This window comes from Hyperolius riggenbachi, chromosome 8, assembly GCF_040937935.1.
Source record: "Hyperolius riggenbachi isolate aHypRig1 chromosome 8, aHypRig1.pri, whole genome shotgun sequence".
Taxonomy (NCBI): Eukaryota; Metazoa; Chordata; class Amphibia; order Anura; family Hyperoliidae; genus Hyperolius; species Hyperolius riggenbachi.
In genome coordinates this window covers 259,094,655-259,111,429 of record NC_090653.1, presented here as the reverse complement: position 1 = coordinate 259,111,429, position 16,775 = coordinate 259,094,655, and the positions used below count along the sequence as shown (strand labels likewise).

General features: G+C 47.7%; 1 protein-coding gene across 5 annotated transcripts in view; it reads right to left on the bottom strand.

Annotated features, from left to right (window-relative positions):
• The window catches only part of C8H9orf43 (chromosome 8 C9orf43 homolog), a 46,768-nt gene that overhangs the window by 2,390 nt on the left and 27,603 nt on the right, over positions 1-16,775 (bottom strand). For all 5 annotated transcript variants that reach the window (XM_068248701.1, XM_068248702.1, XM_068248704.1 and 2 more), the window contains 5 exons: positions 15,678-15,790; positions 14,008-14,212; positions 6,648-6,759; positions 2,234-2,368; positions 651-763 (listed from right to left, as the gene is read on the bottom strand). In XM_068248701.1, the coding sequence (XP_068104802.1) occupies positions 651-763; positions 2,234-2,368; positions 6,648-6,759; positions 14,008-14,212; positions 15,678-15,790 (678 nt within the window). The remainder of the gene's footprint in view (positions 1-650; positions 764-2,233; positions 2,369-6,647; positions 6,760-14,007; positions 14,213-15,677; positions 15,791-16,775) is intronic.

Genomic DNA, 16,775 nt, shown 5'->3' with positions numbered 1-16,775 from the left:
AAGACCTGTTTTTGGCAGGGCGGTGCACGTGCCGCTGCCGCCAAACTGCAGTATGAAGCCGGACTTGTGGAGTTGGTACAAAAATCATCCGACTCTGACTCCTCAGTTTATGAAACCTCCGACTCCAGGTGCCCAAAACTGCTCCAACTCCACCTCCTTGGTGTACACTATGCCTGTGACATTTTGTCAAATAAAACATTTCCACCAGAAATAACCCATATATTGTGTGCAGTTAGCAAAGTGGCGTCTGCTAATCAGTGGCTGTTACTGCTACAGTGGTGGCTGATAACCTACAGGTGAACAAAGGAGGAGGCAGAGCAGCCACTGCAGCCGACACCGCAGCTATGGCCTGCGCACCGCATGGAGCTTTAGTGGCCACCAGAAATAGCTGGGAGGGCCGGGAGGGCTTTGGACATGCCTGCCCCTAGGGGCCCAAACCGCTGTGCAATATTAAAAACGCCGCAAAACGATGCCAAAGGATGTCAAATGCTTTTCTGCGCGATAGCAAAAAAGTATTTGGCATCAGCTAAACAAGCCACCGCCGCCTTTGCAGGCAGAAGCCCATGTGAACCAACCCCTAGTGATCTACAGGCCAGGAGACCCTCACCCTAATATAAGCCCCCCGACAATGGATGAACATTTCTACTTACAGTATTAGTGGGTTCCACTTCCACCGAGGAGCTCTCTGAAAATCCAGCCAATGAGGGGGAGCTTCTGCTGCCTGCGGAGTCGACAGATCTCTCTGTAGCACAAACCACGGAGCCTGCAGAGGACAAAGACAACGTCCCATATCACGCTGCACAATGACCAACATCCCAGCTGATGGCAATCCACAGTCATCAGTCATACATGGAATCATACATCCAGGCCCATCCGCCCATGATGCCAAGTGAGGCGACTTCCTCAGGCAGCAGCATTCTGGGGCAGCACCAGGCAGAAACAGGAAGTGAAAAGAGTGCCTGGCCAACCTATACTGGGGGCAGGGCCGGATTTAGGCTAAGGCCACCTAGGCCATGGCCTAGGGCACCAAAGAAGCAGGGGCACCAAAACAGCAGGCTAAACAAATGCTGCAATGCAGGGAGATCAGGCGAGTGCCTGACCGCAGTACTCTGCTGCTAGCCACCTGTGCTGCAGCCACCTTGCTCTCTGTGCACGCTTGCATTGTGGCCAGCGGCTATGGACTTGGGGAAGAGGAAGCTTCTGCACTGGAGACGAGTGGAGAAATGAGTGACACTGATGGCTACTGCGGTGTGAAGGCGAGCTGGCTGTCTATACTAAAAAGGTGGGGGTGTGGAAAAAGGAGGGATTAAGGGAGTCATCTGGCTACCTACACTGGAGGGAAAGGGGGAGGGGTCATCTGGCTACATATACTAGAGGGAAGGGGGGAGGAGTCATCTGGCTACCTATACTAGAAAGAAGGGGGAGGGGTCATCTCGCTACCTATACTGAAGGGGGGCGGCTGGTGACAGTGGCCTAGGGCGGTATTTTTGTGCCGATATCGGGGGCACCTATACCTGGCTTCCTACCTATAGTGAGGGTGTTTTTTTGGGGCTCACCGCAGCCATCACATGCCGTGCAAATTATCAGGTGCCATGCGATCATTCCAATTCTGGGGGGGTGCATCCTCAATAGTCTACAACCGGCCCTGCATGCTTCACAGAGCCAGTGGAGGAGAACATCACAGTGACAAATAACACTTATTGTATTGTGCAGGGGTGTCATTAAAAGTCATGGAACCTCCTTGTGAAATCTCGATGCTGTTCCACATCCCCAAATGGTCCCCTGTATCCGGCACCGGCTTGCCTGATGCCGAATACATGTGATTGCCAATTGCTTGAGCAACCGGACGAAAAAACACAAACACTCCCCCCCCAGCCCCACCGGGCAGCTGAAAATTCTTACCGAGCCTCCAGGCGCCTCCTTCTACCCTTCCTGTAGCTGCTAGCGGCTTTCCGATTTACTCTGTGTACGGCTCCCGGGGTGTCGCCTGACCTGCATCGGGACAGGTAAGACTCCGGGAGCCTTACATGGACGCCGGAAAGCCAAAGGGAGCTGCAGGAAGGTTAGAGGGGGGTGCCTGGAGGCTCCGTATTTTCAGCTGCACGGTGGGGGTGGGTTGTGTTTTTTTGGCCTGATGCTTAAGCAACTGGCAAGCACACATACCCGGCATCAGGCAAGCCCCACCTATGTGATCAGATCCACATACACTATAGACAGTAATATGTACGGTCACCTCCTGGTGAGTCTGAGACTTGCTGTCTGTAGTAGCTGAGTGCAGAATCCGGGTCGTATGGGAAGAGCCCCAGGTTCCCAGGCAGCACTGAAGGCCTCAGAGGGCGGGACTTGTGAGCTTTACCCGACTTATAATCTGCAGAAAGAACAATAAATATGAAGGAAAGTTAAAAAATAATCAAAAAATGCTATATATAAATATAAGCACCAACTTGTTAGGTAATAAATTACCTAGGGGTAACAATTAAACCACACGGGGCAAGAGATTTCTGCCCCATTAGGCATACAGTCCGAGAGGAGAGGGAATACTGGATATAGTAGGAAAGAAGAGGAACTATCTTCGATCCAGTCTTCTCCTGTACCAGACTTCTCTTGAGCCATAGTTCTCTGGTGTCAGACTTCTACAGTGCTATACTTGTCTAGTGCCAGATTTTCTCAGTGACATATTTCTCCAGTGCTGGGCTTCTAGATTCCATACTTAACCAGTGCTATACATCTAGGTGCCTTTGTTCCCCAGTGCCATAGTTCTAGGTGACAGATTTCTAAGTACTATTGTTTTCTGATGACATAGTTCTAGGTGCCACGCTTCTCTGGTGCTATACTCCTTGGTGCCAGGCTGCTCTAGTGCCAGATTTCTCTGGTGTCAGATTTACTCAGTGACGTATTTCTCAAGTGCTGAACTTCTAGGTGCCAAACTTCTCCAGTGCTATACTTCTAGGTGCCAGACTGCTCCGATGCCAGATCATATATGTAAGAAGTTGGTGGAACAGAGGATATTGTAGGAGAGGACCTGCCCCATTTGGCCTACAATATAAACCCCCATACACACACTACATTAAAGTCACCTGAGACAACGATACTGACTGCCTCAGCCGATGATCAGGCGTGTGTGTCCCTGCAAGTGATCCGCCAGGCAATGGCTTGGATTGCTTGCGCCGCTCACTGCATTGACGTCAGTGTTGCCATCCTTTCACGTTATTTTTTACTGACAAATACCTAAAAATTTACTGACAAAAGTTTTTTTTACTGACAAAATAAAAGTGGGCGTGGTCACGCAACAGAATGTGGGCGTGGTCATGGGTGGGGCCAAATATACATGATTTTAGCATTGCTGTAAAAGGTCTGCCAGGGAAGCTTGAGCTCTGCCATAGTGTTTTCCCCCTTCCCCCAAAATACATGTAATCTTACAGCATTTCACCAAAAATCCACGTAATCTGGCAGAGGTTCTTCCAAAATACAGACAATATGGCAGTGGTTCCTAAAAAATAGATGTAATCTGGCAGCAGCGATTCCCCCAACATACACATAATCTGGCAGCAGTTCCCCAAAATACATTTAATCTGACAGCAGTGGTTCCCCAAAAATAGGAAGCCCCAGGTCTATAGGTGTCCCCAGAATAGGTGGCCAGGGGTATAGATGTCCCCAGAACAGGTAGCCAGGGGGAGAGATGTCCCCAGAACAGGATGCCAGGGGTATATGTGCCCAGTATATGTAGGCAGGGGTACAGGGCTGGTTCTAGACTGGCACATATGAGGGGGCAGTCAAATGGGTAGGGGCTACATGTTCGAGGAAATCGCGGCGACGAGAGTGGGCATGGCAAGTAAATGCACATAATGAGAGACAGCCTTTCACCAGTAAATGCACGTAATGAGAGACAGCTTTTCACCAGTAAATGCACGTAATGAGAGACAGCTTTTCACCAGTAAATGCACGTAATAAGAGACAGCTTTTCACCAGTAAATGCACATAATAAGAGACAGCTTTTCACCAGTAAATGCACATAATAAGAGACAGCTTTTCACCAGTAAATGCACATAATAAGAGACAGCTTTTCACCAGTAAATGCACATAAGGCAGCTTTTCACCAGTAAATACACATAATAAGAGACAGCTTTTCACCAGTAAATGCACATAAGAGACAGCTTTTCACCAGTAAATGCACATAATGGCAAACAGCCAGCATCCTCAGTATATGTAGCCAGGGATATATGTGCCCAGTATATGTAGCCAGAGGTACAGTATATGTCCCCAGTATATGTAGGCAGGGGTATATGTGCCCAGTATATGTAGCCAGAGGTATATGTCCCCAGTATATGTAGCCAGGGGTATATGTGCCCAGTATATGTAGGCAGGGGTATATGTCCCCAGTATATGTAGCCAGAGGTATATGTCCACAGTATATGTAGGCAGGGGTATATGTGCCCAGTATATGTAGCCAGAGGTACAGTATATGTCCCCAGTATATGTAGGCAGGGGTATATGTGCCCAGTATATGTAGCCAGAGGTATATGTCCCCAGTATATGTAGCCAGGGGTATATGTGCCCAGTATATGTAGGCAGGGGTATATGTCCCCAGTATATGTAGCCAGAGGTATATGTCCACAGTATATGTAGGCAGGGGTATATGTGCCCAGTATATGTAGGCAGGGGTATATGTGCCCAGTATATGTAGGCAGGGGTATATGTGCCCAGTATATGTAGTCGGGTATATGTCCCCAGTATATGTAGGCAGGGTATATGTGCCCAGTATATGTAGCCACAGATATATGTCCCAGTATATGTAGTCAGGGTTATATGTGCCCAGTATATGTAGCCAGGGGTATATGTGCCCAGTATATGTAGCCAGGGGTATATGTGCCCAGTATATGTAGGCAGGGTATATGTGCCCAGTATATGTAGCCACAGGTATATGTCCCAGTATATGTAGTCAGGGTTATATGTGCCCATTATATGTAGCCAGGTGTATATGTGCCCAGTATATGTAGGCAGGGTATATGTGCCCAGTATATGTAGGCAGGGTATATGTGCCCAGTATATGTAGCCACAGGTATATGTCCCAGTATATGTAGTCAGGGTTATATGTGCACAGTATATGTAGCCAGGGGTATAGGCGCCCAGTATATGTAGGCAGGGTATATGTGCCCAGTATATGTAGGCAGGGTATTTGTGCCCAGTATATGTAGCCACAGGTATATGTCCCAGTATATGTAGTCAGGGTTATATGTGCCCAGTATATGTAGGCAGAGGTATATGTGCCCACAATAGGAAGCTAGGTGACCCCCCCCCCCCAGCAGGAGGGGAGAAGCGCAGTGGAGGGAGAGCTGTAGCATCAGCGATGGAGAAGGGGGGCAATCTCACCCCCTTCACTCACCTTAGTGCTCTCCCTCGCCCACTTTCCCCTGCTGAACTAAGTGCTGAGTGGCTGGCAGGCGGCAGCGAGCGGAACTTACCTGCGTCTCGTCGCCGGCGCGGGATGATTTGCCGCTACTCTGGTCTGGTCCAGACCAGAGCAGCAGAACTTCCGGCACTTGGAGCGAGACGGAAGGTAAGTCCCGCCCACTGCCAAACGCCACTCAGCACGATCAGGAGGGGACAGTCAGCGAGGGAGGGAGAGCACTAAGGTGAGGGAAGGGGGAGGGGAGATTGCCCCCCTTCTCCACCGCTGCCCACAGCTCTTCCTCCACTGCGCTGCTGTCCTCCTGCAACAGGGCAGGACAGGACGCTGCTGAATTCCTTACGGAATTCACGGGCAGTTTATTTTGTATCAAAATTTACGGGCTGCCCGTAAATTTACGGGCGGTTGGCAACACTGATTGACGTCCCATCGGAACCTTTGTTCCGTGACATCATAACCACGCCACTCCTTTGGCTCCATAGCAACAGAACATGTCTTTAGCTGTACAGCTGACTTTGGGTCTGTACATCCTTGGCCCAGCGATGTTGCACAAAGGATGGGGTGACATAAAACTAGACTGATTTCAGGTGAAGTAGCTGCTTGTAGCCATCTCGAGAGAAAAGCCACTGTGTGTAAAGTGTCCCCGAAAAGTCACATAAATATCAGACAAGCGTCAACATGTGAGCGCATTGTTCCCCTCCTTACCCTGCCTACTGCAAGCTGTTGCCCTAGGGGTTGGGCCCATGTAAATGCAGCTGAAGAATGAAGAGAACACAGGATACAGCAGAAGATCTGTCTCTATCAGGCTCCTGATGAGGGGTGGCTCCGTAGTGCGCATGTTCAGTATGGAGCCGCCTGCCTTTGGGAGCACCCGGGCTCCCAAAGACTTCCGAAACCTCAGGAGATTTGAACGGGGGAGACTGCGCTGGAACAAGAGGACCGTAAGAAGAACGGCAAAAGCTCTATAGGACCCAGAGCCTTCCCCATCCTTTGGTAAATATCTGTTTTTTTATTGTAAAATTGTTTCATGTTTGCGTTTTGTATGACTCTTCTCAGCTATTTTCTAGTTCCTTTCCACTCACTAGGTGCTGAAAGGCCATGTTGTACATGAGATGAGGAAGTATCTCCTGCGAGAAAACTCTGGAGTAAAGTTTATGGAATCGGGGTCCCCCGGGTATCCCACACATCACACAAAATACTTCTGTGTCTTGCCACCAGTTGTCAGGTGGGCTGCATTTACCTGGAGGCTTTATCCTATGGCTCGGTCCAGCAAGGCCGATATATTTCTTCCACAGGTAGAACTGGTTCCTGATGCTGTTCAAGTCAATCTGCTCATCTTCCGCAGCTTCAGACTGTAGAAATACAAAGCATGATGGGTAAGGAACTGACATGAGTGGAATTTCAAGGAAAGCTGTACTTACAAGACAAGACAAATAACATTTATATCACGCTTTTCTCCTGGTTGACTCAAAGCGCCAGAGCTGCAGCCACTAGGGCACGCTCTATAGTTAGTAGCAGTCTTAGGGAGACTTGCCCAAGGTCTCCTCACTGAATAGATGCTGGCTTACTGAACAGGAAGACTGGATCCCTGGTCTCCTGTGTCAGAGGCAGAGCCCTTAATCATTACACCATCCAGCCACTGGATACTTATACAGTATAATCTTGTTATAGTAAACTCTGATATAGTAAACATTCAGGTATAGTAAACTGAATGCCCAGGTCCTGGCCAAGCGCCATTTTAAGTATATGGGAGTAACACCTGGTAAAGTAAACCGAGATATAATAGAACTTCTGTTATAGTAAACCTGTTTTTTTTTGGCCCCTGCGATATTCTGTATCGTGCTGTAGTGGAAAGTGTATCCTGCTGTAGTGGAAAGTGTATCCTGCTGTAGTGGAAAGTGTATCCTGCTGTAGTGGAAAGTGTATCACGCTGTAGTGGAAAGTGTATCCTGCTGTAGTGGAAAGTGTATCGTGCTGTAGTGGAAAGTGTATCCTGCTGTAGTTGAAAGTGTATCCTGCTATAGTGGAAAGTGTATCCTGCTGTAGTGGAAAGTGTATCGTGCTGTAGTGGAAAGTGTATCCTGCTGTAGTGGAAAGTGTATCCTGCTGTAGTGGAAAGTGTATCGTGCTGTAGTGGAAAGTGTATCCTGCTATAGTGGAAAGTGTATCGTGCTGTAGTGGAAAGTGTATCCTGCTGTAGTGGAAAGTGTATCCTGCTGAAGTGGAAAGTGTATCCTGCTGTAGTGGAAAGTGTATCCTGCTGTAGTGGAAAGTGTATCGTGCTGTAGTGGAAAGTGTATCCTGCTGTAGTGGAAAGTGTATCGTGCTGTAGTGGAAAGTGTATCGTGCTGTAGTGGAAAGTGTATCCTGCTGTAGTGGAAAGTGTATCCTGCTGTAGTGGAAAGTGTATCCTGCTGTAGTGGAAAGTGTATCCTGCTATAGTGGAAAGTGTATCCTGCTGTAGTGGAAAGTGTATCCTGCTGTAGTGGAAAGTGTATCCTGCTGTAGTGGAAAGTGGGTGGGCCCATGCATCACATGTCAGTCAGGGACCCATGAGCCATGGTCAGCTGGCAGCCACTTGTAGGCTGCTCACTATCTGCACACTACTCTGGGCCTGCATGGATTATCTCAAAAGCACCAGCCAGTGAGACCTGTGCTTCCTGTGTAATGCTGGGCATAGATGGTTCGTTTTATATTATCAATCAAGCCGCTGATGGCTGGATTGATAATATTCAACCTGTCCGATCACCGCGGCGTGTCGGTACCGCGCTCGATCCCCACGGGCGGACAATGGTAGAAACGAAACGCTGATAAGGAAGCGCCCGCAGGGACGAGCGGGGACCAATCCACGCGGACGAGCGCTGACTCAATACCGGCGCATAAATGAACCGTCTATGCCCAGCATAATGCTAGGTACACACCATACAATTTTCTGTTACATTTTCTGTTAAGCTGGCCATACACTGGCCCGATTTGCGCCCGTTTCGATAGCAGATTCGATCACTGGGATCCAATCTGCTGGCAATCATTCACGCTAAACGCACCCACCGATCCGAAATCGGATCGGTCCGTCGATCGCGCCGTGCAGGAAATTACCGTCGATCGCCCGCGGGTAGGGAGCGCGTCGTTAGCGGCGGCCGATCCGATCAAGTATACATTACCTGACGCTGGCTCCCTGGCATCTTCTCCGCGCTGCACGGCTCTGTTCCTGCTTCCATCCCAGCGTACATCAACTTCCTGTGTCACTGCAGTGACCAGGAAGTTCATATAGAGGGCGCTCTATTTGAACTTCCTGGTCACAAAGTGACACAGTGTACGCTGGGATGCTGTGCGGGATGCTGGGATGCGGTGCAGCGCGGAGAAGAGGACCCGGAACCAGCTTCAGGTAATGTATACGGGGGGGAGGGGGGGGGGACAGGCTGCAGGAGCAGCTCGACAGATTGTGATCGGTTTCAGCCTGAAACCGATTCACAATCTGTTTGCAGTAAAGGCAGCCATACGATCCCTCTCTGATCAGATTCGATCAGATAGGGATCTGTCAGTTGGTCGATCTAATGGCAAATCGACCAGTGTATGGCTACCTTTAGATTTCCAGTAAATAAAAAAAAAATCCTGCTGCACCAAATGGAGGGATATAATCAAAGAAGACCTTTATTTGTAATCCAACATCAGAGTTGCAAGGAAAAGCTCACGTGTATCGGAGCAACGGCTCCTTAATCATAGCATTGAAGCTATGATTAAGGAGCCGTTGCTCCGATACACGTGAGCTTTTCCTTGCAACTCTGATGTTGGATTACAAATAAAGGTCTTCTTTGATTATATCCCTCCATTTGGTGCAGCAGGATTTTTTTTTAATTTACTGCACATTTTGGCTTGAATTTCCCTGCTCCCATATGTGTCATATACGTGAGTGTAGCAGCCTGTTCACTAACCCTACCTTTAGATTTACCTGCCAGATGAGATAGATAATTTCCAACATGTTGGAAATGATCTATCTAACCATCTGTCTGCCGAGCAATTAAGCATTGTTCTACTCAGCAGGAGATAACCAGAAGACAATGCACCAGAGATAATGACCAGTCTCTACCAGTACTTTACAGAAAATAATCTAAAGCCCCATCTACACCATACAATTTTTAGTCTGATTCAATTAATTGATTTAAATCAATCCGACATGTCTGATTGGGATTCGATTCGATCCAATTTACCATTGCAAAACAATGGCAAATTCAAACGAATCCAGATCGGACATGTCGTATTGAATCAAATTGGATTAATAAATCGAATCAGACAAAAAATTGTATGGTGTAGATGGGGCTTAACAGGAAATCTAACAGAAAAATCTAACAGAAAATTGTATGGTGTGTACTAGGCATAAGCTGCTGCCTTACAGACGCCTGATTGTCGGCTGAGGCAGTTGTTATATGGACAAGAACTCTTGCACAGGACTGAAGAAATACATGGAGGATACATAGAGTGTGTATTTAGAGAGCTTAGCCTGTGTAATTCCCCCTCATTCGTGTCTAATCACAAGTTGTAATCTGATCTCTCCCGTGTCACATGACTGCCATGGCAGAGGTGGCAGATAAGGCCATTTGAAAGCACAGGAGGTTAACAATATGGCTGCTTCCATGAATCAGAAAGTAGAGAGACACTGCAGATTTATTGCAGGATTTGTATCAGCTGAAACAAAGATATGTTTTTAGTTTAAAGGTTATTATGTTGTTGTGTATCTTTTAGAGCAGAGAGACGTTCTGAGATCAGGTGCGCTTTAAAGGGATACTGTAGGGGGTTCGGGGGAAAATGAGTTGAACTTACCCGGGGCTTCTAATGGTCCCCCACAGACATCCTGTGCCCGCGCAGCCACTCACTGATGCTCCGGCCCCGCCTCCTGTTCACTTCTGGAATTTCAGACTTTAAAGTCTGAAAACCACTGCGCCTGCGTTGCCGTGTCCTCGCTCCCGCTGATGTCACCAGGAGCGTACTGCGCAGGCCCAATATGGTCTGTGCCTGCGTCGTGCGCTCCTGGTGACAACAGCGGGAGCGAGGACACGGCAACGCAGGCGCAGTGGTTTTCAGACTTTAAAGTCTGAAATTCCAGAAGTGAACCGGAGGCGGGGCAGGAGCATCGGTGAGTGGCTGCGCGGGCACAGGATGTCTGTGGGGGACCATTAGAAGCCCCGGGTAAGTTCAATTCATTTTCCCCCAACCCCCCTACAGTATTCCTTTAAGTCCGGCGTGTGACACTGAAGAGGAGGCGCCTGGAGATGGCAGCCTCGGCAGCTTGCTCTGTCTTTCTATGTTTGTTTTATGTATTTTTGTTTTTCAACATTGCCTTGTGCAACCCAACCCGGATAACCTTCACCAGTGAACAACTACTGAGCATTCGGAACTTAGCTAAATATAATCTACCCCTGGATATTTCATCTACTCTTGATCTTCTGGGGATTCTGACCAGTGGAGCTACAGTGCTGAACCAGGCAGTGAGGCTTAGAAGAAGAGGCAAGCGCTCCGGGATCCAGACTCGCTTTCGACGCAGAGGACTGCGCTCTCCACTACCTGGAATCATACTCTCTAACGTCAGGTCCATATGCAACAAACTAGATGAGCTTCAACTACTGATCAGAACAAAGAAGGACTTTTATCTCTCTGCGGCTATTTGCTTCACAGAGACTTGGCTATCTGAGCTTATTCCTGACAACGCTCTGCCGATTAATGGATTTACACTCTACAGATCTGACCGGGACCCACTTACTTTTGGCAAAACCAAAGGTGAAGGACTCTGTTTCTATATTAATGATAGGTGGAGCACGGATGTTACAGTTATTAAGAGGACATGCTCGGCTGGGCTGGAAACACTCTTTATAAACTGCAGACCCTACTATTCACCCCGTGAGTTTTCTTCATTTATTTTGGCTGCTGTGTACATCCCTCCACAAACACGTATGCAGCCTGCGCTCCAAGATCTCGCAGATCAAATCACCGAGGTGGAAAGGGAGTAGCCAGATTCTTTTTTTATCATACTAGGGGATTTCAACAGTGCTAATCTTTCCAAAGAACTCCCCAAATACAGGCAACACGTCACAAGCGCAACTAGAGAAGGTAAGACACTTGATCACTGTTACACTACGACTAAGGACTCGTATCACTCTGTCAGCAGGGCAGCTTTGGGGAACTCTGATCATGCTGTTATACAGCTTATCCCAACATACATATAAAGACTAAAAACTGCCAAACCTGTAGTGACCACAGTTAAGAAATGGACTAGTGAAGCTGTAGAAAAACTGCAGAGCTGCTTTGATTTAACTGACTGGAATTTATTTAAAGAATCCTCCAGTGACCTAAATGAATACACTGACGCTGTGACATCATATATTACCTTTTGTGAAGAGTCCTGCATCCCCACAAAAAAGTGCACCAGGTACAATAACGATAAACCCTGGTTCACATCACATCTTAGGAAGCTGCGCCTCGATAAAGTAAGGGCATATCGTACAGGCGATAAAGTCCTCTACAAAGCTGCGAAATACAAACTGCAGAGCGCCATTACCGCCGCAAAAAAAGATTATTCTCAAAAACTTGAGGAAAATTTTTCTAACGCCGACTCATCCACAATATGGAAATCTCTACATGAAATTACCAGCTACAGGGAGAAATCTCCTCCCCCCTCACTACATAACCTGCAGCTTGCAGATGAACTGAATACATTTTATTGCAGGTTTGACACTACCAAAAAAAGCCAAACACAACAAGTCAATTTGCATCTCTGCCACAGGCAAACTGAACACTCTTCCTGCCAGCCAACGTCTCCACCCCCTGCGGTGCCTCAGCAACTACACAACACAGGAGGTCAGACACAATCTATTGACCTGTCCCCAGATGTGCATGCTCTAACAATATGCCAATCAGATGTAAATGGACTCTTTCAAAAACAAAACACCAGGAAAGCAATGGGACCAGACGCTGTGTCTGCGAAATGCTTGAATCTCTGTGCCGACCAATTAGCGCCTGTATTTACAGACATATTCAAAGCATCTCTAGAACTCTCAATTGTTCCTGCCTGTTTTAAAAGCGCAACTATTGTACCAATTCAAAAAAAAAAAAAACCTACATGTTTAAATGATTACAGGCCTGTTGCCCTGACATCACTGGTCATGAAAGCATTTGAAAAACTGATAATGACTTATCTGAAATCCATCACAGATCCCCTGCTGGACTCTTTGCAATTTGCCTACAGGCCTAACAGATCCGCAGACGATGCCGTGAACATGTGTATGCATTATGTACTACAGCATTTAGATATCCCAGGAACCTACACCAGGATTTTATTTATAGATTTCAGCTCTGCATTTAATACCATAATTCCATCACTGCTGCACAGCAAGCTCTCCCAGCTACACACACCTGAATCCCTCTGCAAATGGATAACCGACTTCTTAACCGACAGAAGACAGCGTGTTAGACTTGGTAAACTCACATCAAGCTCTCTGACAGTCAGTACTGGTGCACCCCAGGGCTGTGTGCTTTCCCCACTGCTGTACTCACTTTACACCAATGACTGCATCTCCACAGATCCATCTGTTAAGGTTCTGAAGTTTGCAGACGACAAAACAGTTGTTGGTCTCATTCAAAACGGGGATGAGTCTGCATACAGGCATGTGGTGGGACAGCTTTCCTCCTGGTGCAGCAGCAACAACTTGGAACTAAATGCTCTCAAAACCATGGAGATGATAATAGACTTTAGGAGATCTCCCCCCCAGCACCTCCCCTTAACCATAAATGGATCCACAATAACCCAAGTAGAGTCATTCAAGTTTCTTGGGTCCACGATCTCAAACGACTTAAAATGGGACAACAACACCGCCACTATTGTCAAGAAAGCACAACAGAGAATGTACCATCTGCGGCAGCTGAAAAAGTTTGGCCTACCTCAAAATCTAATGGTGCAGTTCTACACTGCAATCATCGAATCCACCATAACATCATCCATGACTGTATGGTTCAGCTCCTGCTCAGCATTAGAAAAGGGGAGGCTGCAGCGCATCATCCGATCAGCGGAAAGGATAATTGGCTGTAGCTTATCTTCCCTGCAGGATCTTTACACTAGCAGGTGCAGAAAGAGAGCACCAAAATTGCCTCTGACCCCTCTCACCCAGCTCACTCCATCTTCCAGCGCATGCCTTCAGGAGTAAGATTCCGGTCAATCGCTACCAAAACCTCTAGACACAGGAACAGTTTTTTTTCTCAAGCGGTAGCCATACTTAATGCTGAACCACGTTAGAGCTGCTAGGACTGAAAGTAATCAGCACAGAACTAAACATGAACAATTCTCACATTGCTTACTGCCACTATACTTATAATGTCCTTAACTTGTAATATTCACACTGTCTGTCCTTGTATTGTTTTTGTTTGTGTTTGTTAAGCAACTGCCAAGACAAATTCCTTGTAGGTGCAAACTTACTTGGCGAAAAAAATAAATTGATTCTGTATGGTAGGCCTTAGCCGGGGACCAGATAATTACTTTATTTCCTCCACTGTATTTTTACAGCAGGGGTCACAGACTGGCCTGCAGTGTATAGTCTGTGTATAGCACCGCTCACCTGCTTATCCAGCCTGTATACAGGACCGCTCTGTGACGTGGGAGGAGCTGGCTGGTGTCTCTCCCTCTTGTCATGCAGGACGGCACGCCGGTTCTCTAGCAACGCACCGTCCACACCCGGATCCGGCCGTGATTCAGAATCAGAGAGGTAATACTCGCTGAATCTCCTGCTGTGTCTCATCTCCTCTGTATTCTCTTTTACCGAGCTGAAAATAAGCAGAATGCAGTGCTTACAGAATCAGAATCACCTTTCTTCGCCAAGTACACCGAATGGCATACCCGGGATTGTTTATGGTAATGGAAATGGCATACGGACAGACTTAGTGTTGACAACATGAGAATGTACAATGACACAGGTATGAGAAGCATCCATGCAGAGCAAGGGGGACGAGCAGAACTCTAAACAGCTAGGATGTGGGGTGAATCCTTTGTAGGCGGGTTTGGAGGTATGGAGTTAGAGTCTGGGGAAGTAATTGCTGTCCAAGGGGCTAGATTGCTGCACTCACACTGACCTGGCAGGGGGGGGGGGGGGGTCTGGAGTTCAGTAGGAGGACTGCCTGGGGGAAGAAGGCTCCCCTGCCCCTGGAGGGGATGGGGAGGCGGCCTGATGGGAGGAGCTCAAAGAAGTGACTACTTGGGTTGTGTGTGATCTTGGCGGCCCTTGTCCTCATTCTGGTAGAGTGGAGGTCTAGAGGTGGCAGGGGCGATCCTTTGATCTTCTCTGCAGCGCCAATTACTGTATGTAGTTTATATTTGTCGCTAGCGGTTGCCCCCGCATACCAGACGATGAGGGAGGAGCAGAGGCTAGACTCAATGGTAGTGGTACAGAAGAGGATGAGCAGCTCGCTTGGGATTCTGAATTTTTTCAGTTGGCACAAGAAGAATATCCTCTGCTGTGAACCTCTCCAAACAGAAACAAACACTCAAGCGATGAGATATCTATCATGGACGATAAAGGTGGCCATGTATGGGTTGTACAGCCACGTCTGCACAGTAATCCAGGGCTGCTCCATGCTACTGCGCAGGCGTGCTCACGGAGGGGTAGCACGGTCATGCTCATGCATGAAGAGGCGCGCAGACACAAACTTCTAGAGCAAGGGTACCCAAACTTTTTCGGTCAAGTGCCAGGCAGGCCAACATACTTCAGACTGCCGGAGGTCGGGTCATACATAAAATGATGTTGAAAAACATTACATTGAATCTAGGTATTGATTTCCTCCAATCATGCCCGGAGGAGAACTCCCAGCAGCAGCCATTCAGTCATGCGGCATCCGAATAATGCCTTTGTGCACCAGACGGTGAAGCATACCCAGGTGACAACCTGCCGTCCAGTTGGACAGCAGTGTCGCCTGATGTACAATTGGATTGGGAAGCCAGCGAATGACTGATCATGGCTTCTACAGTATGTGGATGGATGGGGCAAGCACTGCTATTCTATATGCGGGCCGCCAATATTTAAAGGTGCAGTGGGCCGCATCTATAAGTCATACATGTGTTTGGGGGTCAGTGAAAAAGCCTTCGAGGGGGCCGCATTCGGCCCACAGGCCGTAGTTTGGACAAGGGAAGCTTTATGTAAGCCTAAGATAAGCATTATTGGGATTCTTAAGTGAAAGGAACACTGAAATTGTAGACAGTAATGGCAGGGACAATGAGAACAATGCTATATCCTACCTTGCTGTCATCCGTCTCCTGCCATGGCTCTGAGACACTGAGGAGGAGCTGAGGAGCGTTAGGTTATGGGGACATCCTCCCGTGGGGGGCTTATTCGCTCTTCTGACTTTCGTCTATGCAAAGAGGAACACATCATTATCATTTATTTCATATTCATATTTATATTTAACTAAAATTCAACTGCAACTCAGGCAACTTGGGTCCTAATATTCTCGCAAAGCAATTGTTTTTATCTGTATAGCAATCTGATTACCATATTCATTAGACTATGAAGCTAGGTACACACCATGAGTTTTCTTCGTTCGATTTTCCGTTCCATCGATTTTCAATTTGTTTTTCCGCTCGATTGTCTTATCTTTTCTTATCAATTTCCATTCACTTCTATGAGAAATCGACCAGAAAAACGATTGAAAATAATATGGGACATGACGGAAATTATCTATCGAACCATCTATCTGACACAACATTTTATGGCGAGTACCTAGCATTAGATGCTCCTGTCCATAAGATGCACCCAGGTTTAGAGGACAAAAACCAGGGGAAAAATATATATACACCTGGTACATCCATGTTTATGTTTTCCCCCCAATTATTATGCCCCCCTTGTACCTCATGTTCCCCTTGTACTTCTAGTGTCCCCCTTGTACTTTTTGTGTCCCCTTGTACCTCATGTTCCCCTTGTACTTCTTGCGTCCCCTTGCACCCCTTGTGTTCCCCTTGTACCTCGTGTCCCCCTTTTACTTCTTGTGTCCCCCTTCTACCTCTTGTGTCCCCCTTGTACCTCTTGTGTCCCCTTGTACCTCTTGTGTCCCCTTGTACCTCATGTTCCCCTTGTACTTCGTGTCCCCTTGCACCCCTTGTGTTCCCCTTGTACCTCATGTTCCCCTTGTACTTTTTGTGTCCCCCTTGTACTTTTTGTGTCCCCCTTGTACCTCGTGTCCCCCTTTAACTTCTTGTGTCCCCCTTGTACCTCTTGTGTCCCCCTTGTACCTCGTGTCCCCCTTTTACTTCTTGTGTCCCCCTTGTACCTCTTGTGTCCCCCTTGTACCTCTTGTGTCCCCCTTGTACCTCTTGTGTCCCCCTTGTACCTCTTGTGTC